We start from the raw sequence: 21,478 nt of genomic DNA on the forward strand, positions 1-21,478 counted from the left end.
GTGTCACTGTATGTTTCTAGCCATTAAAAATGCATATCATCTTGGTTAGAAAAATATTATATTGTGTTTTGTCAATTGGATGGTGTGACCTGAAATCTGCATATAGCTGGTTGGAGGTGTCTCTGGTTTTGAAACCTGGAAGGATCTGCCATTTGGAAAGTTACTTGACGACTGTTTAAAGAATTAAAACATCTATTTCCCTTTATAAGATTGATGATGGAGGGTATGTCTTCCTAGACTGACAATCTAGAATCACTGGTGCTAAAAAGAGGTTCTTTTTGTGCTTTGAAAAATGTTTTCCATGTTTTAGAGGGAAATATGGCACGTTTAGTCCAAAAAATTGCACGACTTGGTAATGTATTTCTGAGAGGTGTGGATGACTACTCTGTCAGGCTTTACAGCTGAAAGGGTGTGAGATTGCCAGCAGTACTTTGCAATTCCCTTGCTTCTGCTCCTCGTGCCCACTGGCAGATTGGTCATGGGCACTTAACGTGTTCCAAGTACTTTTTTTATCGACAAAAATATTTTAAAAGGCATTCAGGTTTGTTTTTTTACCTTGCCTGAAGAGTAAAATTCATGGGCACAGTGTTATCAGTGTAATGTCCCTGATGACTTTGTGGGCATGATAGAAAACGGCTAGAAAAAAAAAGTGTTATCAGTGTAATGTCCCTGATGACTTTGTGGGCATGATAGAAAACGGCTAGAAAAAAAGATATTGAAATACTTTTGTCTGTGTGGTAAGCTGTACTGGAATAATTAACCTTGGCAAGTTTTGCTATGTTAGCAAACCTGTAAACTGAAGGTACTGTGTATGTGATTTTTTTTTTTTTTTTTTTGCCAAGGGTTTGGGAGCAAGGAAACATACAGGAAAACTTTGAAAGGTAATTCATGAACCTCCTTACTTTGTGTTAGGGTAAAGTGAGCTTATCACGATGAAAATCCATTTCAAATGCTTCTCTTCTAATTTGGCACTATTTTGTTGCCAATTATTGCCAAACAGCAGGATTATTAGGATCAACCCTTACATGTACCTTAATCCATTTGAATTTTTTTTGCCATGTTTTTTTTTTTTTTTTTTTTGCCCTCAACTGAGACCGGTATGAATCATGAGTCACTCTGTTTGAAATTGTAATTGCTATATCCTTGAACATCTTATCTATGCTCTGCCTGTTCCTCTGTGTCTGCTGGGGTTGTTCTGATGTTCCAAACCAGTGAGAAGGCTGCAGCACCTTGTTCTGAAGCCAGTAGGACACAGCTAAAGAAATGGCTGACTAATATTCTCAAAGATTGCCTATCAAAAATCAACAATATCTCTCACACTGCTGGCAGACCCACCTCAGTATGTGGATGCATGCTGTAGGTATTTCTTTCCTTAAGCGTAAACCAAAAAATTTAAAAAAATGGTATTCTTTTATTGTAGAATTGTTCATTTCAAAGGAAGACCAGAATAATCTGCCTTTGTTCATGAATACCAGCATTCAATTACGGCTTGCTTTGAAAGTCTTGACCCAAGAATGAGTTGCAAGTAAATACAGCCTCCTCCCAGACTATTTTCGCTCTCACTTTGTTGGAGGTATGGCTTGGCAGTGCCTTGAGTACAAATATTAAACTCCCAATTGTCAGATTTCTCCTCTGTGCTGGAAAATGAATTTTCCGTCTTTAGATGGAGCCGCACCCTTCTCTGATGGTGTTTGGTTTCCAGTTAATTGCATTTGCTCTCCATATGGAATGCTGAAGTTCAAAACACAGAATGAAAATAAATTAAATTTAGTATTAAAAATTTTGATCCTTACTTGATGCAGAGAACTCTTCAGAAAAACACAGAGGAGCATATTGCTCTGATGACCCCTTGTTTTCAGTATGAGGAAGTGTGCAGTGAACTCTCACTGCACTGTATTTTGGTAGTATTTGTGGTTTGGACCTGTTACAAAAATATCTAGTTTGACATGATTAAAACTAGTACAATGTCTTATCTACTCGGGCAGTTCTTTTGAGTTAGGACTTGTACTTCTGCATCTTAATGGGTTGCATTGAATTTATATCACCATTGCATTAAGCTTATCCTCAATATGGTAGTTTTAACTGTAGCTTAGAAAAGTGATGAACATTATTTTCTTTGACACCTGGCATCCGTTAATAAATAGTCCAGCAGCAGATGATGTCCAAAAGCAAGAAATCTTTGCTTTGTGCAAAGAAAAGATGAATTAACTGGGTTTGCTGCAGATGACTATTTGAAAGAAAGAAAAATACTGTAGTAACACTAGAAAAGTCCTTTCAGATGGAATTTGTCCCTTGCTGACAGGAAGGGAGACAACGTCATAAATTTTTCAGAATATTTTTAGAGTTTTTATGTAGTGTTACTGTGATGATACCAAACCACTATTGCATTTGGAGGTGTCTGTGAATTCTGATGTGTTTTTTTTCTTTGTCTGAATGTGTGATCACTGGGAGTTTTCTCCATCATAAACCAGCAGTTGGATGGAATTACTGACAGTAGGTGGGCACAGTACCTTATTGTGGAAGGAGAAGAAATGAGGAAGGGTTGAAATAGTTTCAACAACTTCTCCCTTTATTCTTTATACAGTTAAAAAGCAAACACGTGAGAAGAGATCCTTCTTTGCAAGGAGTAGAGGAGCTTTGATGTAATGATTAACTAATTGGAGAAACCCAGCAGTGTGTAGCAAGATCGTTAAGCAGTTTTTGCAGTTCTGCACCTGCCGTGAAATGTTCCGGATTAGGGTTGAGAGTTGGAGTTTCCTGGTAAACTAAGGAGCTGCCTCATGCTCTTTGCTTTCCTTTTCCTTTGACTCTTCATCTGGTGGAGTATCTGGTAATCTTGGCTTTTGTTGTGGTTTTTCTCCAATTTGCAAATCAAAAAGGTAATCAAAAAGGATTGCTGATAGAAGTTTCAATTTCAGTCAATTTTTTGCTAATCACTTAGTTATCTCATTAATTCAAGATTTTTGAAAAAACAGAAACAATGGATAGTGTTAGAGTTGGATTCTTCCTTCTAAGTATTTACTATACCATGTCTTGATAGTATTTCAGTATTTCCTTTAGTTATAAACATTTGTTTTTCATTTGTCTTCTGCTGCTTCTGTTTATTCTGCATATTCTCCAACGTTTTTGCACTAAAAAGATTCAGTATTTCTTTTAGTAGGTGTTATAGATCTTTGGTTTTAGTTTTTAAGTATGCAAGATTTTAATAAGGTCAGTCTCTTAAAATTTAAAGACCAGGAAAGATTTATGGTTTACCTTTGGCCTTAAATTAGGGCAAAGCTATGTCCAAACATGACAAGTCTCCCTTTTTATATCATGCTTTTCATTGCTGTAGTCGGAGATAAGACCACAATTTATTTTGATCTTGCACTTTATGAAGTTGCTCAAAGAATGTAACTTTAAGTTCTTTGAATAGTTTTCATGTTTTTCCCTTGTGCATAGTATTAGTGCAGGTGCTTTTGCCACTTGAAGGTAAGAGTAAATTGCAATGATAAATTGCAAGCCTTTCAGAAATTGCATTTGAAAAGAAATCAGAGTTATATATGGGAACCTGCTTTTTGCAGAGCTCATAGTTCTTTGTTTTATCTCCATACATGCATCCTACAAAGTACACAGTCTTTGAGACTTTGTACACTTCCAGATGTTTACTGTTATTGCAAAGTTTGAGTATGTCTTGTTGGCAAACACTCATTACATTTACAGTAAACAATATTATTTAGCTTTCAGTCTAGTTTTGGAGAAAAGTATTCATGTAAGGGCATCAGAATCGATGGGCACTTCAGCAATGTTTTAAACCATATTGTTCTAAGTGATTATCCTGAAGAAGCCTGGATTTCTGGGTAATGGCCTATTAAGGCTTTTTGTTTCTGTTTTTTAAAGCCATATTAAGTTGCAGTATATTTCCGCAATTGATTAATATAGAGAACACAGAAACATTAAGAGAAACCTCAGAAAGTCACCTTGTCCGTATGTTGTCCCCAGGGTAAATGTTTGAGGTAGTGATAGAAGTTGAGGTAAATTACACAAAGTAATCACTGATATCACAGGAATACATGATACGTAGCTGTAGAAATGTCTTGTGTAACAAGAGACTTGCCTTCCTTAATGAAATAGAGCAGAACAACTCATTTGCAACAAGTACACTATCCTTCTGGAAACTTGTTTTCTTTTTTTACCTAGATTTTACTGATTTTATGAGTCCATTACACTACTCAGGTTTTTAATATGGAGCAGAAAATTTTTTTCAAAGTCTCTGTATGTTGTATAAGATACTGTCATCTATGACAGCAGTAATACAAAGTAAGTCTCTTCATTATATTGCTATTGTATTCTAATGAGTCAATTTGAGCATCTTGGGACCATGTGTGAGTAATCATTTGTCAGGAATCTTTCCTTTGATTGTACTTTATTGATAAAATATTTTAGTTTAGCACTTAAAGCAGCAATGTACCTTAATCTCTTGGCATCTTCAGGATGAAAATTTCTCATAGAATGAAAATTCTACTTAAAAATGTTCATGTAGATTGAGAAGTCAAATGATTTCTTTATTTTCCTCAAGAAAATTGTATGCAATTAGTACTGAGCTGGGGATTCTTTTCTTTTTTTTGTAGGAAACTTTTCTGCTTTATCTGTATGCAGAATTGAGTTGCATCACCATTTCTGAGGCTGTTAAAGTTCTCTAATCTATTTTGTGATTTACTTACAAAAGGAAGTTTTAAAGCAGGACATATGCAAAGGGACAGACTTTGAACAGAATAAATATAAAATTTTTCTAGTCCTGAAACCATCCAGCAATTGTAGCAGAAGGCTGATTTTTCAGGAATTATTGTGAAGTGTGAGGATAAAAGTTAAGTAAAAGAGGTATTCTTAAGAGTAGTAATTAGTAACTATGGTGACAGATGTCTCACTGTAGCAAGTCAGTCAGCTATATATAAACCAAATTACTTGTAAATTAGAATTCTTCTTCTAGATCTCGTCTTTTTAAAAATAGCCTTTTGCATCAAAACTAGTGGCACTGATGTGGAGACAGATCTATTTTTGTATGGTGCTGTCACATTTTGTGGTAAAATATTTTATCTTGAGGTTTTTTGAAGAGTATTTTGTCATTCTGTTCCTTCTGACAGTGAATGCATTTCTGGATTATTTGAATAATCTATGGATAGATCAGTGCTCATGAGTAATTTTTACTTTTCTAAACTACTTTATTTCACACTTACTGTTTACCACAGAAAACTTTATTCAGAAAGAGGAATGAGTATCATTGCCATGCCTAGGATTGCTTCAGGTCCATCCTTCAGCATTGATCTTCTACATAAATGTACTTAATACAGAATTTTGAGGAATGAGGTGTTACTGTGTAATAGAGGGTGGTCAGGACTTGTTCTTTGGTGACTGGGCGTTTTACTGCATTTTGCAATTACAGAATATGATTATTGGGAAGACTTCACAACTGTTAAGTTCAGTTAAGAGTTGTTTTTTCTGGAAAACTGAGCTTGTGAGTTTACTTGAATGCCACCAGTTCTGCCTGAAGAGGGTGAGGGCAAATGGGTTAGCAAGGGGAACCATCTTTTCTGATAATGTTTCTATTCATGTTGGTTCATTGCAGGTTGGGTTTTTTTGTTTAAAAAAAAACAAAACAAAACGAGACAGTAACAGGACTTGAGCACCTTTTGCGCAAAGTTTTGGATGAGTGCACAATCATAGGTAAAAGCACTGCTTTCAGTATAAGCTGTTACTTTTAATGTTGGTGTCCTGTGACCATCATCTCATATGAATCTCATCTCATAAATTACCCTTGCCATAAAACTACTGTGTTTTTTCCAGAAGTTTTGTTCTTCTAGGTATTTGGAGTGTTCAGAGTTCCTTTTAGAGCTAAAGTAAATAAAAGAAATCTTCAAGTGAGTTAGTGATGTTTGTACAGTTCCGTACTGATCATTGGGATGTTGGGGGTTCCAGGAATTGTAATGCAGTTTCTTTAAGTATATTTTGTGAAATCAAAGATGATGCAGGTCATCATGGTTTTCTTAATTTACTCCAACTTCAGACAGCTGTGTCCTAATACAGAGAAATCCGAATTCTGGTTGTGAAATGTACTCTAAGGTCTTATGGTTCTGACATACTGCAATTGGCAGAAATCAGACAGTTGACATAGTAAATACAGCCGTCTGTGCCCTTCTCTGCTTGAATGATGCTGCTGCTGCGGGAGGTTTGCGTGCGTGGCTTAGGAACCAGCTCACTTCTAGCCCAGGTCATTGTTCTATACCAACCACATTATGCAAACGGAAAACGGTAGGAATTCCGAAACCTCGCTGTGTTGTTCAGCTGTCCCTGTCATCGAGCCAACTTTGCTACTTTCTGTGATGGCTAAGGAGCAGATAAACTAGGATGGAGGTGGGTTTAGCCGCCCCATTTCTTTAGTCCATTAGCACAAGTGAGTTGAAGATCTGTATTGAATGGTATGGGGGCACTATGGCTTGAAGCTGAGGACAGCAATGAATAATTACAGCAAACTTTGGGGACAAGTGATACAGATCTTCATTCTCATTGTTTTATGTGTATCCACAAACTTTAAATGGTGAGCATGACTTTTGGCTTTTGTTTTAAACTAGAGAACTTGGATTGTGATATAGTTTGAGGTCCTAAACTTAAACTTTTAGCTGTCTTCTGCTGATCTCATTAACATGAATTATTTTGAAAAATACAACAATACTTCTCAAAAATTATATTTGATATTTAGTAGGCCAAACCACTTCAACAGAATGTTTTTAAGCTCCACACAGTTCTAAAACTGAATAATTAAAAAGTATCACTTGATATTTTTAGTAGCCTTTCTGTTGTTAACTACCACTTCCTAATACAAATAAAAAAATCCTTTTAAAGTAAGTCTCTGACATCCTGTTTCTGAACTTTCCTAATGTAAAGTAGATTATGTGGATAACCACAAATAACAAGGTACAGTATAGAGCTATTGACTAATAGTAACCTTGAGTCCTGAGCTTTTCACCTTCAGACCAGTAAGTTCAGTTACAACTACTAGCTAATATGGGGGTTGAATAGTGGTTTAGAAAGTAAATGTTCTTGCCTAATGGGCACAGGAGGTAGGAGATGATACTAACTACAGACCTGCTGTCATGTTTTTCTTTTCTGTGAATGCTTTTAATATGCCATCATATAAATTTGGACGGTGTAAGTGTATCTAGAACTCACTGGTTCAAATAAGCATTGCGATGTAGTATGTCAAAAGAAAGGTCTGTGGTGAAATGTTTGCAGGTACAACACACCTGGAAATGTTTGCTCTGGTTTGCTGAGGAAGGTGACATTTTGCGACCGAGGGACACACTGGAGCAACTCAAGGTTATAGGCAAACCTATATTTTCTGCGCAGTTGAAGCTGTTTGTGCCTCTCTGTATTTATCATTGCCTCTCTACCGAAGGTGGTTCCTCCTCCGCTCACAATTCCAGCCTGTCATCCCTTCCCCATCGTGGCCCGTGGCCTTTTCAGGCCGAGTGTGCTGAGTTATCTCAGGCAAAAATTAACTGAATGGCAGGGCCCGTAGTGAACTTCAAAGCACTTGAACTATCAGGACGTGGCAAGCAGCAGAGGGATTAATACTTTACAGCACTTCAAATACATCCAGCAAAGGCTGAACTCTGTTTATATCCAGACCCAGTTCTGCTGGCACCAAACTGCTTTTACTGCCAGAGTTTATTTTGTTTGACAACAGGTAGGAGCAGCCAGCAGGGTTGCCCTGGCAGTACCGTCAACAGCACTTCAAGGTGTAAACAGACATGGAACAACTCGGTCAGCAGAAAAGCAGATCCACTGCTGGCCTCTCCCTCCTGTCCCTTGGAGCTACCGGCAGGTTTGGAAGGATAGCACTGAATTCCTGGGAGTAGCTGAGAATTTTAAACTTTTCCATCAGAGCAGCTGGATTTGGATTAGGTTTACATTTTCAGTTGAAAGTTTAGGGTGAATATTCTTTTTTTGTCCAGTGCTATGTCAACGAAGGCTCAATTTTTCCTTTTTTCTTATTCACTGCATAGAAAGAGTGGTTAAGTTTATTTCCAAAGAAGTTACTGAAAACTACTAGCAAGTTGTGCTTTTCTCTGGGGACCTGACTATCTGTCTGCCACTCCTTCTCTTTGCTCAATCTGACTGGGAAGTCCCTTCCCAGCTGGTCACTTCTGGTTTCACAGGCGGTGCCTGCCTCAGGTAGCTAGAATAATTTTAAAAAGAAGATTTGCTAAGAACTCAAAAGTTAGTGCACTAGTTTTGTCTTAAAGTTGAAGCAGGTGGTGTTTAGCAAGCAAAGAGCTATTATATCCATGTGTTTAAGAAATCTAAGACTAAATAGAAAAGCAATTTTGCTTGATGTGCCCCACCCTGGGAATTCTGCTTGCTAATGGAGACAAATACTTCTACTTCCTTGACCGGTGGGTGGAGTTAGGCAAGTGAGAGGAAAGGAATTTAGGATGTGTCTAAGCAGACCAGAATGAGGAACTCGAATCAATTGGATCTGGAGATAATTTAGCATTTGAACGTCTCTGTATTAAAGCCAAAGGAGCGACCTGGAATTCGGTGTGGTTTGCAGTGTGCTTTGCTAGCAGAAGTGCTGCTCCCAAAGTGATAAAATACTCTGATAAAATGATCTTTTAATTGTATGGGAGAAAAAGCTTTCTGGCTGCAGTGTGATAAATGTTGGCCATATTGGTTTGACCCCAGTATGTATTGTTTTAAAATCTTTGTACACAGTTCAGATTGTGCAAAGCCAATGTACTTCGTCTCCTAGTAGAATACTCAGCATGAAACAAGTAAACATAGCTGTACTACTCCGTCCAATTTTGGACTGAAGTATTACTCTAGGGCAGATGTTCCAATTTTTAGATCCCTGTTAACTTGCTGCATTTCAGTATTAGCTTTAGTACTCAGGGGGTGCCTTTGTAATGCCAGCGTCAATTGTTTAATGACTGATCATTTAGTTTGTAGCATGAATAAGGGAAGAATCTGTCATATTAACTGTGGCGTTTTATGGTTTAACTGCTCTAGCTGACAGCCTTTCTGCCCCTTTGTGGTAGTAAACATGGCAAAAATGAAGTTGTCATCTCCTTACTGTCTGTAGTTCAGAATTTGACAAATTAATTTAAATCTTTTTGGTTTAAGCTAATGCCTCAAAGTGTGTATAATAGGGCTCTGAAGCACATGGGACTTGTGTATACTTCTTTCACACAGGAAATAAGAGATGAGGAAAAGAATGTTAAACTTAGGAGGTCTTGAAATCTGGTTTCGCTTTCTACATTAGTTGTCTAGGCAGTGAAAATCTATTGAATGAATAGAATATATTAATGATTGACTTTCTGTAAAAGAGGCAATGACCTACATTTTGGTGTTTATTATTTATTTAATTCTTAATTCAGGTATGAAAAAAGGCTGAAATATGTTTATATGGTTTGGTCTATGTATGCATTCTTAGATGTAGAATTTGTTCCTCTTCATGGAGTGAATCTCAAATCTCTGCAGATAAACTGTCAGCTCTTCCGTAATTCTCCTCACTGTAATTCTCAGCGTAGTTGTCCAGAACTGCAGTTTCAAGCTGGGTTAGATGGAGCAGCAGTAATGTGCTCTTAAAATGGAAAAGGATGGCTATACATAGGGATAGCAAATGTTACATGAGTCTGTCTTGATCACCATTCTTGATTACTGCAGTACTGGTACAGTTCTACCCTAGAAAAGACTTGAGGTTCTTTTGCTCATTCTATTGTAGTAGTTAGGCCATACGAGTTCTTGGAAAAAAAAAAAGCTATTTAAACAGTCAAGAACTCATTAATGAAGGACTTTACTCTTTAAACATTGATTTTTATTTTTTTTTAAATTTTTTTTTTCTCCTCTTTTGTGTTCAGCACTTATTCTCCATCTTTACCTTGTAATGAACAAGTCACACTACTGAAAGATCTCTGGTATCTTTGGCTTTTGAGTGTGTGATTGATTATTATGCACTGCTGTTATTTTGAGATTTCAATTTTGTTCTGAGAAAGCTGAAGTGTTAAACTAGCAAGTTAATTGGAAGTTTGTTTTCAGTGATGCATTTGGCTACATTTTAGGCTAATTCTAGAGTTTCCTGTTCAGTTTCTAGTTTGAGCCTCAGTGAAATACAGCATCTATCAATATACAGAATTATATGGTCAAGATGAAGATGAAAAAAAACAGTGCTAAAAGCGAGTCTTGTAGTGAGATATTAAAACAAAAGCTTGTCAACTGTTTGTTCTGCCCTTTTGTTGTACTGCAGTCAAATTGCTGAAAATATTTGCTGCTTTCTTTTCAAAATTTTCTGTGCATCTCTGAGCCCATCCTTTGTCTTCTCTGAGATTCTTCAGAAGTCTCTCATCCTATCCCAGAACTGTGTATGGCTTGGGAAACAAAACACTTCATGACTTACTCGTTAGGCTAAGTAAGGAGTTACCTTCTGCCTACCTCTTGGAAGATGTTAGAGTAATCATCAAGCAGAGTATTTTTTGGTTTTGTTGTTGTTAGTTACTATTTTTTGAAGGAAACGGTTTATCTGCTTTTCATAGGTGAAGTTAAAATCTGCTGTTCTGGAGCTTAGCAATTTTGTAACTTCCTAATATCAGCTGGGGTTCATGTATTGTATTTGCATAAGTTAAATGTATTATAAACTGGGATCTCTATGGAAGAATTTTTCTATTTCATTAATAAGGAAATATTAGGAATTTGTTACGGGGGAAAATTGTAGTGCTATCTAACTTCATGAAAGTGAAATGTAGACTGTGATTTAGCAAGTTCCAGTATTCTTCTGAGTCATTGACCTAGAAAGCAATGGAACTTAAATGGAATGAGATTTTTATACACCATAGGTCAAAGAAGAGGAGGTTCTTTTGTTCAGTTTGCGTAACTGAATATTAACTCAAAATGTGATAAATACTAAATTTGTATAATTAATACATAATTCCTTGTAAAACATGAAATAAAAATTTTGTAATTTTTTGGAAACTTCCTTAATGCAGTTTCTAAACAAGATGGACTGTACTGGAGAAGATTGAGTGTATTGATGAACTGCAAGTTTGACTTCAGAATAAAGTCTCCATATATTTTGAGGAGGCAGCATGGTAGGATGTCTGCAGTTAACCACGTTTGTTAATGGAGAGTAAATGAGAGGATGCAAACTATCATGAGAACATAAATCGCTGAGGAGGAAATGGGCTGGATTCCTTTTTCTATCTGAGAAGGTGCTATGATACTGAAGAGTAAGTTTCCTAAATAGTTGTATTTTACCTTGTATTTTAAGAAGGAGGGAATGCTACCACTCAAACCATATGTATACATAGTTGTGACCTGAATTAAGGCTGTGATAATTCTTTAACAGTCCTCAAAAGCTGAGATGTTTTGATTGTTCAGGAGGTATCTTCTCCACTCTAAATTGGACTAGTTGTTAATACGAGACTCAAAAGGGCCGGGACTCTAGTTTGATCTGAAGGGAAGTGTGAATTATAGAATCAAGTGTAATTAGGTCAGTACGTGCTGCCCTTTTTTTCTGGCAGTACCGGCTTAAGCACCTCCTCACATCACTTGCATCAGCTCTACAAACTGGTTTGCAGTGGCTAAACAAATGCTTGAGCCAGTACAACTGAAGAGGTGATGGTGCAACTCAGCAACGAGCATTGGGGAAGGGAAAGATTTATTGTTACTCTCAAAGCTGGCACTGCTACGGAAGGTTGTTGGTTTATGCTGGAAAATGGGAAAAACAAATGGTGCTGGTTTCACAGAAGGCCAGTACTGTATTACGTAGCTGCTGTGTAAAAGTTTACGAATGGTAGAACCACCAAGGATACTGCATTAACAGTTTTATTAAACACCTGTATACTACCATAGATATTAGTTATTGTGTACATGTGTTTGTTTCAGGGCTTGTGCTTGATTTTGTTTTCTAAAGATAACTTTTAGTAATGACACAAAAGTGAAGAAGGGATAGACCTTTAAGATCATTTGAACTAGTGAAAACTAGTATGAAAATAACATTTGAAAGGGGTTGGTGCTGTGGGTTGCTGACCAATTAAAGACAAGGTGACAGAATCCTTTTTGCTAAGTCTTGAAGTCAGTGCATTTCTACTTAGACACCAGCTTATTAATATGTTGCTGGTTTTACTTATTTCTTTACTAGATGCAGGAAGAGGGGAGTATTTTAATCCTGTTTGTAATGACTTTAAGAGCATCACTTCTTTAAAACATAAATAACGAAATTCGGTAGCATACAGTTAAACAGACATCAGTTTAATAGCATTACATCTAATGTGTCTTTTCTATGGCCAATTGTTTACAGATTTATTTTTTTTTACAGTTTGAATTTTGAGAGTCTGCTGGTATGTTGGAGGTTTTGTGCTGCTGATGCTCTGTTGCACTTCCTTTCCTGTGGTCACTCTCTTGTATTTCCCTGTGCCATCTCATCTGTGCCCTGTCTGCAGCTTCTGAGGAAGTGTGTTTGTAAGGGGCAGGGGTTAATCAAAAAGTTGGAAGGATAAAAGGCAGATATTATGCATAGGAAAGAAAAGGGTGGGGAAAAACAAAGCAGCACAAGCATGTTTGTTTCTTCTTGCTTGTGACTCACTTTTTCATTACAGAAGGATTTTCAGATGGAGCAGAAAGCTAATTGAAAACAAACAGGAAGTAAAAAGATAATTATCTCTGCACTGAACCATGAGAGGGTTCAGTACCTTTCAGATTAGTAAATTAACAAGCTAATTAATTTGATTGGCTTTTAAACTTATAACTGTTATAAAAGCTATATTAAATGCTATTATATTATTATGTAGTAATACATAGTATTTCATAATATAGAGAGTATTATTTCGAGTAGGGTGCGTCTGGTTGTTAATGCAGTGAATGCAGCCCATGTTTCTTGATCTATCCATAATTTGTGTATACCCTTCATCTTTATGAACATATGACTATTTGATTATTATTTTCTTCAATTTAAGATCAAAGGCATATCTGAAAAAAAGAAGTATCTTCCATGTGCAGCTTTTCATTCTGTCATTACGTACACCTAGCCAAGCTTTCCTGTGCTGGCGTTCCCCTTGGTTACTGTATTGAGTCCCATCTTCCAGATCCAGTGACACTTAAGCACTGAGGTTAGGCGCGCTGCTTTGTGCTGCTCGGGATGAACATGTAAGATACACGTGCCTGGTGTCATTTTCCAGGATGAAGATCTGAAGAGCCCTAGTGCTGGTGTCTCATTCCATTTTAAACCCACTTTTTCTCTCAACACCATTATTTTGATCTATCTATCACTTTTTTTTTTGAGGAGCGTGGTACTAGGGGCAAATAAAATAAAAGCATGGAAAAGTTAGAATGGAATCCTGAAAAAATCATCAGTTGCTTTTGTAGGAAAAACAGTAATACACCCATTTCTCTGAAGGCAACATCTCTCCCCCAGCCTTATGCTTGCTTTGCAACTTGATGCGATTCCTTATGAGTGCAGGAAGGTGGGGATTTCTACTCTCCCATCAGGTTCCTGTAATAACTATTGCCATCTTGAACTACCGAAAGTGACTCATTTCAGTAGTTACACCTGGCTGGTTAGTAAGATTCCAGTCCCCTCTTTCATGCTCTCTGCTGATCAGGTCTCAGCCGGTGACTCTGGGCTTCTGCCAAGTGACTCACTTGTAACCTCTTCTCAGATGCAGCAGTTTTGACCAGAAGTCTTGTGTCATAAGCAGTTTCAGAGTCAATAACTTGCTATTAAAATTTAATTAAATCTACAAATGGATATTTGTAGAGGTGCTTGATGATGCAGCAACCTTTGGATTAAACTAATGGTGTGAACTAGTATCCCTGAGAGGTAAAAACACCCTAGGTTTTTTCCCCGTAGTTTCACTATGATCTTGTCTTAAAGTTCCTTAATTCTGTCTTCTGCCAAAGCTTTTCCTTGTGCCCTCAGTGCCACTCTTCCCTTCGGAGTGTTTCTGTCATGGAATGCTGGTATTTTAAATGTAGGAGCAGTTAGAATTTTTGTGTGTTGACCAACATGAATATAAATTCTTACTTATGTGCGGCAAAAGATGCTGTTGCTGATGGTACCTGATCCTTTCCATGCAGGCTGTCAGCTAAGTACGGAAGTAGGGTTTGTAGGGACTGTGTCAGTGGTCTGTGTGCTGGAATTCAATCATATGTTAACTAAAAATCAAGTATAAATATTTCTTGATAATGTGAAGGTGTCGCATCCTGAGGGTGTTTTGAGTTTGATACGTGTGTCCTCTTCTACATTGGGTGGTCAAGCTGTATTTTGTAGCAAATAAAATTTTACTGGAGCTTGTTTCATGGTTCTTTGTTTGTTTTTTCCAGATACTTAACCTGTATTCTTTTTGTTTGTTTTACAGTTCTACCTTCAAGACACTAAAAGTAGTAATGGTACCTTTATTAACAGTCAGAGACTGAGTAGAGGATCTGAGGAAAGCCCACCATGTGAAATTATGTCAGGTGACATCATCCAGTTTGGTGTAGATGTGACAGAGAACACGCGGAAAGGTAAGGGTATGGATCATTTTTCTTTTTCTTTCCTTCAGTATTTTTATTTAGAACATCTTACCACAACTTAATCTTTAAGAGCAAATGGTATTCCTGTTGTAAGAAAACAGGCTGGGTTTTTGGGTTATCTCTTCCCTCCTTTGTGCTGACAGTGAGTCCTGTGGCCATGCAGTAAGCGGGATCAAGAAACTGATCTGCTGAAAATACTGACTATCACACACACCCTTACCCCCGTCAACCAGATTTTAACTGGGCTGCTTCCACAGCCCACCTTTTTCTGTGTGGGTGCTAGTGTGTGTAGTGGAAATGCAGATCCGGGAAAGGGGACTCAACTGGAACCACAAGTTTAGCTTTTGCCTCACTTAAAGTGACTTACAGCAATTTACGAAGTGCAGCATGGACATGTGTGCATAGTGCTCTGTGGGGTTTTCTGTGCTTTTTTTTTTTTTAATTTTATTTTTGTACCTACCTTTCTGTCAAGTCTATGAACCCTAAAGTTGCAACTAATAACATGGCAATAGTATGAGACTGCATTTCTTGATAAAGTACTCAGCATAAGTTTGAAACAGGCTTGTCAAGGTATGTACTTTTTCTTTCTGTGCCTGCTACTGATTTGGGTTTCTGCAGGTACTCTAAAATGAGGATATTAAAACATTGCTCATTCCAGAAAAGTTTCTTTATGTGTATGTAGACCTAAAACTATTTTTATTTTAAGATTTAGGTGGAACAAAAATTGGAGCTCAACGTGTGTTTATCAGCAATTATTTGCAATTAGTTTATGTGAAGGTTTGTGGAAAGTTCATCCTAAGTAAGCTCTTGCCAGGAATTCTTGCCAGTAGTAGTTCTTCCCAGTGGTTTTATGTTAGTTTTGCAAAACACAATCCCAGCGACCTGGCATTTGTGTAATGAGGGATCAGGTTGTGCAGCCTTCCTTTTCCTCTTCTCTAGCTTTGAATGTAGGAACTGTACTTATGTTATTTGTGAATGTGTTGAGCTGGCTAATGAGGAAGAGCGTACGAGTTTGCTTTCCTCCCTCTTCACGCTCCCCCAAGCAATGAATGAAGATGGTATCATCATTCTGGGGCATGAAACAGCTGCATCGCAGTTAGTGTTTACCCGTGAATGCAATGGGAATGCATATAAACACATTTTTTTCACCAGTGATCTTAGATGTTACTGTTAACCTAATCTAGTAATTAAGCAGACATGAAAGTAGTTTTTTAATTAGTGATTCCCTTTAAAACCATTCTGCATTCTGGTATTTACATAACGCCTTACTTGCACAAGACATTTCAGCATTTTGCTGTGTGTAATTACAAGGTAATGCCAAGATAGGCAGAGTTTACTTGCCCATGTAAATTCTGATTTGTGTAAATATTGCTAGAATACATTTTATTTTATTGTTCAGGCTGTGTTTTAGTAAGTCATTGCCTTGCAAATGCAATCTTGGTTTGGTTCATTGAAGTGGTGGCATGCTCAGTATGTGATTTTTCAGGAAAGATGATAGGAGCACCAATTCCTCTGCGCGTTCTGCTGCCGAGCTGGAGGCATTAACAGGCCCCGGGGAAACATTTCCAACCCTCCTGTTTCCTTATTTGTCCACTTGTTATACGCTGACAAGTGCACAGGCCTGCTTGTTTCCCTCTTCTTAACACAGGACTTACCTATTCATCATCTCATCGTGCTTTTCTCCGCGTTGCTGTGGTTTATATTCCTCTAGCACTTCCTCAGTTTCCCAGTCGGTGCCAGAGCATTCCGAGGGTTAACCGGTGGTGCCTTCCCCGCATGGAAAGGAGCAGCAGGGTCAAACAATACCAGATGATTTGGGTCAAATACAGTTCATGAACTCTGTTCTAGTCAAGTTTGGACTCTTCCTTTTTTTTTTTTTTAATACATCTTTTCTCTCGTGTGGTGCTTGAGAAAGGCCCGTGCTGGGGTGAGGGAGCCCAGCGTGTTCATGGCACAGAGCTCTGCGAGGGGAAGAGGAGAGGTGGATTCCTAACGCTGTGTCGGTTATTGCCACAGCTGCCGTTATCACATCAACAAGTGCAAATAAAAATGAGAGTTTCATTTGCAAACTGCAAGAAAAGAAACCACTTTTGGCTCAAAATTTTTGCTTCATTCCCGTTTTTATGCTCCTTTGCAGCATAAGCCCCTCCTCACCAGGGGTCAGGGCAACTCTCGGTGGGATTTTGGCGGTGCGCGCCGTAGCGTGCGACGCGTTTCAGAACGGCGCAGCCGGTGCGTGACTAAAGTTTTGGGGGAGAATCGCGGTTTTTGCTCGGTCTGGGGTTAACGGCCGTGGCGCAGCCGGCCCGGGGCGCCCCCTGGCGGCGCCGCCTGGCTGCCAGCCCGTCCCGCCGGCCCTTCGTCCGGGGCGGGATGGCGGTGGGGAAGGGCCGGCCCCCGGCAGCGCTCCGTGACCCCCGCGCCCGGCTGGTGAGTGGCACTTGGGACCTGGGGAGAGGAGGAGGGGAAGGGGCTTAATCTGTGGAGAATTTTCTCAGTCCCACTTGGCAGCCGGAGGTTGCTTTCACTGCTTTTGTTAGTCCCCAAAAGGAATAATACAGACTTGAATTTAAGCAATTAACTACTGTCCTGTCCAGTCACTACTATAATAATGTTGCTTTACCTTTCCCTTAGGCTTTCTCTTTATTCTTTCAATTATAACGAACTGATAGCTAAAGGACAGAGTGCAGGGCTTTTTATTTTTTTTTAGTATTATTTATTTTACAAACCTATTAAAATACTTGATACCTTTTTACAGTCTGTTTGAGAACCTCAGCTAAATCCCCTTTATCCCTTAATTTTTCACACAAATGAAGCCTCTGCTTGTTGTAAGATATTTGTTTTTTCAGTCTGAGTATTGACAGAAAAACTTCAGAATTATATAATCTCACAGCAGAGCCACCTGACACGACCCAAAGGTAAAGCTGCCTGTTGGTCTTTCATTTCAGATATACAAGTACTTTCTTCTTGAAATCTCTAATTTCCTCTTTATGCTTTAAAGAAAAGATATTTTTTTTTTAAATTGTGAAAGCTGTGTGTTACACGCTGCAGCTAACATTATTAACGTTGGGTTTTTTAAGTTTTTGCAGTAGCAGACCTGTGAATTCTGGGGACCTAAGTCTAAAGCCAAAAAAGACCCCCAAACCCATGGATTAATCTGTTTTGAGAATAAGGTCCTGTCTGTTTGTCTCTGGCATGTAAATGTAATACTTTATCAGGTCAGCTTGAAAAAACAAGGTGCTGTAGCCAAGGGGATACTTCTCCAAAGCATTAGCTTTTAGCACTGAATAAAGGTTAAGAACAACTCTGTTTAGTTGGATCATTTCTCCTGTATTTTTAGATTCTATTGAGGTAGCTTCCTCAAAGACCTGTCTCGTTTCCCTGGAGTACTACCGTTGTCCTAAAACACCCAATGCCCTTTTTATTTCAAAGCCCGATTAACTGTTTTGCTGATATTAATAACCATGAAAGTAGAGCAGCTACTGGTGGGTGCTTTAGGTATAGTGGTAGATGATAGATGACCATATACTTGTTTGTATCTCTCTTGCGGTAGTATTTTGGGAACAACTTCTTTCCGTCTTTCCATGTAACTGGACAGATTTTTTTTACTTCCCAAATTGTAGAACCATACAAAAAAAAAATATGATTTGACTGTTTGCAATGTCACTGAAAATGGTATCAGTAACATTTCTGGGAAACATTGTGAAGAGAGGTTGAACTTGATGCAAGAATCAGATATTGCATTACCTCCTCTTATTCCTTAGGATTGTTCTTGAGTTCAAAGAATCTTGAATTTAGTCCTGGAGAAGCAAGCTTTCTCCTTCTGGAATGAGAGGCCACTTGTCTGGGGCTGTGTGTTAGATGTGTACTACAGACCTACCGAAATAGAGGGGCATTGTCTTGAATGATGCTGCTCGTAGCGTTCAAGAGGATGTACTTCTCAGTGGTTCCCGTACTCTTCTGGTGCACTCCCTTTTTGGGCCTTGTGTTTGTAAACTACAATCACTTGGCAAGTTCCAGACGTTGGACAGAAATTGGATGTGTGACCTTTCAAGTCCCTGGATGTGCTGATAGGAATCTTGTCAAAAAGGGGGCTTCTTATTTCATTTATACTTCTGCATTGCCATTACCTAGGGCAGGTAAGATGCGTTCCTTTTTCTTCATTTTACGGTCAAAACAGAGAGTTAACTTTTTAAACTTGCCACAGGAATGACATCCTGTGGGTATTCCTGCATGTGGGACAATTGGAACTGGAACCCTCTGCACCTAGGACTAAGCACAGAGTGTAACTGCTTCAGGTCTCCAGTGATGAAGCTTCCCCTCTAGAGGAGGTTCGGGAAGGCAGACCCAGGCACTGGTGCTTGGAGGCGTTCATGAGTCCAAGCATGAACCTCTTGTTTGCCTGCCTCAGAGTTTCTTTGGCTTGGTTACTATAACATTAGCTGCTGAAGTTATAATTAAATAGTAACGAATCACGATGACTTGTATTTGTTTCTTTTCAGTTACCCATGGATGTATAGTCTCCACAATCAAACTGTTTCTTCCAGATGGAATGGAAGCTCGATTGCGATCAGAGTAAGAATAAGTATCTATTCATGTGTAGCAAAATTATACTCCAGTATAATGAGGATTTGATTAAAATCAACACAAGAAGTTTCTTTTCCTGTGATCATGCAAAGAAAATAACTGAGAGCATAGTTCTTTTGCAGGCATTATGAGAAGGAAATCTCATTTGCTCGTTACTTCTAGAAATAAAGACAGCTATGAAAGAATAAAGTTCTATACAAGAATAAGAAAGTTCTTATGAAGTTGAGCTTTTCTGACTGCCTGTGGTTTAGCATACGGGAATGGGTGCTATAAACAAAAGAATATAGGAAAAAAGCAAATGAGTGTTCTCCTGTCTTTTTTATTTGGGATTATTATTTTTGCTCCTTTAAGTGAACATAGAGTGTACGAAAGTGAGGTTAATGATGTCTCGGTGTGTGTACACATAACACTATTTATTTATATTATTCAAATAAATAATACAGTAATGTGTCCTTATGGTGCAGTTATTTGGTGTCAAAATGAAAGAAAGTTTTGCGTGGCATGAGGGGAAAAAAAATATAACATATGTTGGATGGAATAATGTTTGAAACACAGATGAATATGGAGAGTTTTCTCTGTGTGTGTACACATTTTGGAGAAAATTTCAAAGAGCAGTATACACCAAAAATGTAAACGTTTTGTTTGCAGTAACTGAGTGCTAGTTACAAATGAGATAATTTAAATCATATTTCATCCTCAGCAGTTGTATGTTTTTGACTGTTTATTTAATTATTCTTTCATCATTAGTATCCAGAAATATTTGCATGAAGCTTTAGGGTGTCTTTGCTTCTGGGAAGATAAGTCAAAATAAATCATTATGGGAAATTTTCTGTGTAATTGCGTGTCCTAGTAAGAAATAGTAGAATTGCATGGAATTTTTAGTTCTGATTAAAATGTGCAAATATAACATTCACTGTAGGGAAAGTGTATAAAATCCTGTAAGTTACCAAACATTATTTTACTCTGTTGAATTTGTAAACAAGAGTACTATATCCAGTCTTTCCATAATTATTGTTTTATGCATGTAAATTGGCTTAAATCTTAATAAATCAGTTTTAAACAAAAATCAAATATTATGTGACTACTGAAATAAAAGTTGGTAAAGATAGCTTTTAGAATAGACTGTGGATTTATAATTTGAAAATAGTTCTGTAACTTTGAAAACATTGCTCAGCATAGTATTAATTGGTTTTGTATGTTTGTATATTAACTCTTCATTTTTATCTGAAAGATGAACTTAAAACCACAAAGTATCTTGATTAAATGCAGGGATCTTCTAGATTTTTGAATTGCTATTCTGACTTCATTTTTTAATTTTCTTTTTTAGCGTTATCCATGCTCCATTACCAAGTCCTGTTGACAAGGTAATTCAGTAATTTGCTGTTTTCTGCCTTATTCAGCCACATGCTGTTTTCTGACTTTTATAAAGATGGAGAAATAGTGAGGTTCAGTTACAGTGATATACGTTTTCTGCTGTCTATTTTTACCTAGTTTAGTATTTTGAGTAATGTTTAAGGTAGAGAAGGTGATGCAGTGTTGCAGTTTAAGGTAGTTTCACTTACGGCATCTGAAACACAGCTTAGGAAAAAATCCATTGATGTTAAGATGGTTAAATTTCCAGGTACAGGTTGACTGAGTAACAGGTCTTGGGTACTGCAGAATTTCACACTTGTTCTGTTCTGTGGGACCCCAGAGCAGCTCATGATTTGGTGTTTGGGTGAGGTCTGTTGTCCTTGTATCTTGTTTTTTATGGAGGAGAAGCTGCACTGCACAGGCTGGAAAGTGCCCTGATATGTTCCAAAGGCAGATTGAGACCAAACCTCTGCTCCTCCCGTACAGATACAGACAGAGTCACTCACTGTAGAGTCATGGAGCCAGCAATGTCTAGTGTAGCTCTTAAACTCAGTTTTGATAATGTGGGGGACTTGTAGAACAGCTGTCAGTAAAGACACTCTTGAGACAAGTGAGCAGGAATTGATAGTCTCTTTAGCCTCTAAAAAGAAGGGTTAACTTAAATAGGTTTGAATCATAGTTTTAAACATGAAGAACAAAATTTTCAGTAACTAAGGAAACTTATTTGTGAAGTCATCAGCCCGAGGAGTCCATAGACTTCGCATTTAAGTTGAGGTTTCATAACAGTTCATATGTCTTGAATCCGCAGCAAAGACAAAATTTCTGTGGAGGGACTGTGTGAAAAACAGCTTCAAAATTATGCCAGTGTAGGAAGAGCCTACAAGAATTAGTAAATAGACACTTTTGCCACCCCCACCCTCCCAAGTCCAGACAATTTCTGGGACTGGAGAAAGTATAAAGTAAGGCTTACCAAAAAGCAGGCTTTAAGCCTGGC

The 21,478-nt window shown here is 38.0% G+C and overlaps 1 protein-coding gene across 17 annotated transcripts in view; it reads left to right on the forward strand.

Moving 5' to 3' along the window:
* The window catches only part of SLMAP (sarcolemma associated protein), an 88,423-nt gene that overhangs the window by 21,903 nt on the left and 45,042 nt on the right, over positions 1 to 21,478 (forward strand). For 14 of the 17 annotated variants that reach the window (XM_014943191.1, XM_014943197.1, XM_014943181.1 and 11 more), the window contains exons 2-4: positions 14,388 to 14,541; positions 19,047 to 19,119; positions 20,459 to 20,495. In XM_014943191.1, the coding sequence (XP_014798677.1) occupies positions 14,388 to 14,541; positions 19,047 to 19,119; positions 20,459 to 20,495 (264 nt within the window). The remainder of the gene's footprint in view (positions 1 to 14,387; positions 14,542 to 19,046; positions 19,120 to 20,458; positions 20,496 to 21,478) is intronic. The other 3 variants (XM_014943183.1, XM_014943187.1, XM_014943193.1) reach the window with 1 other exon arrangement.

This window comes from Calidris pugnax, unplaced genomic scaffold, assembly GCF_001431845.1.
Source record: "Calidris pugnax isolate Ruff unplaced genomic scaffold, ASM143184v1 scaffold128, whole genome shotgun sequence".
In the NCBI taxonomy this organism is placed as follows: Eukaryota; Metazoa; Chordata; class Aves; order Charadriiformes; family Scolopacidae; genus Calidris; species Calidris pugnax.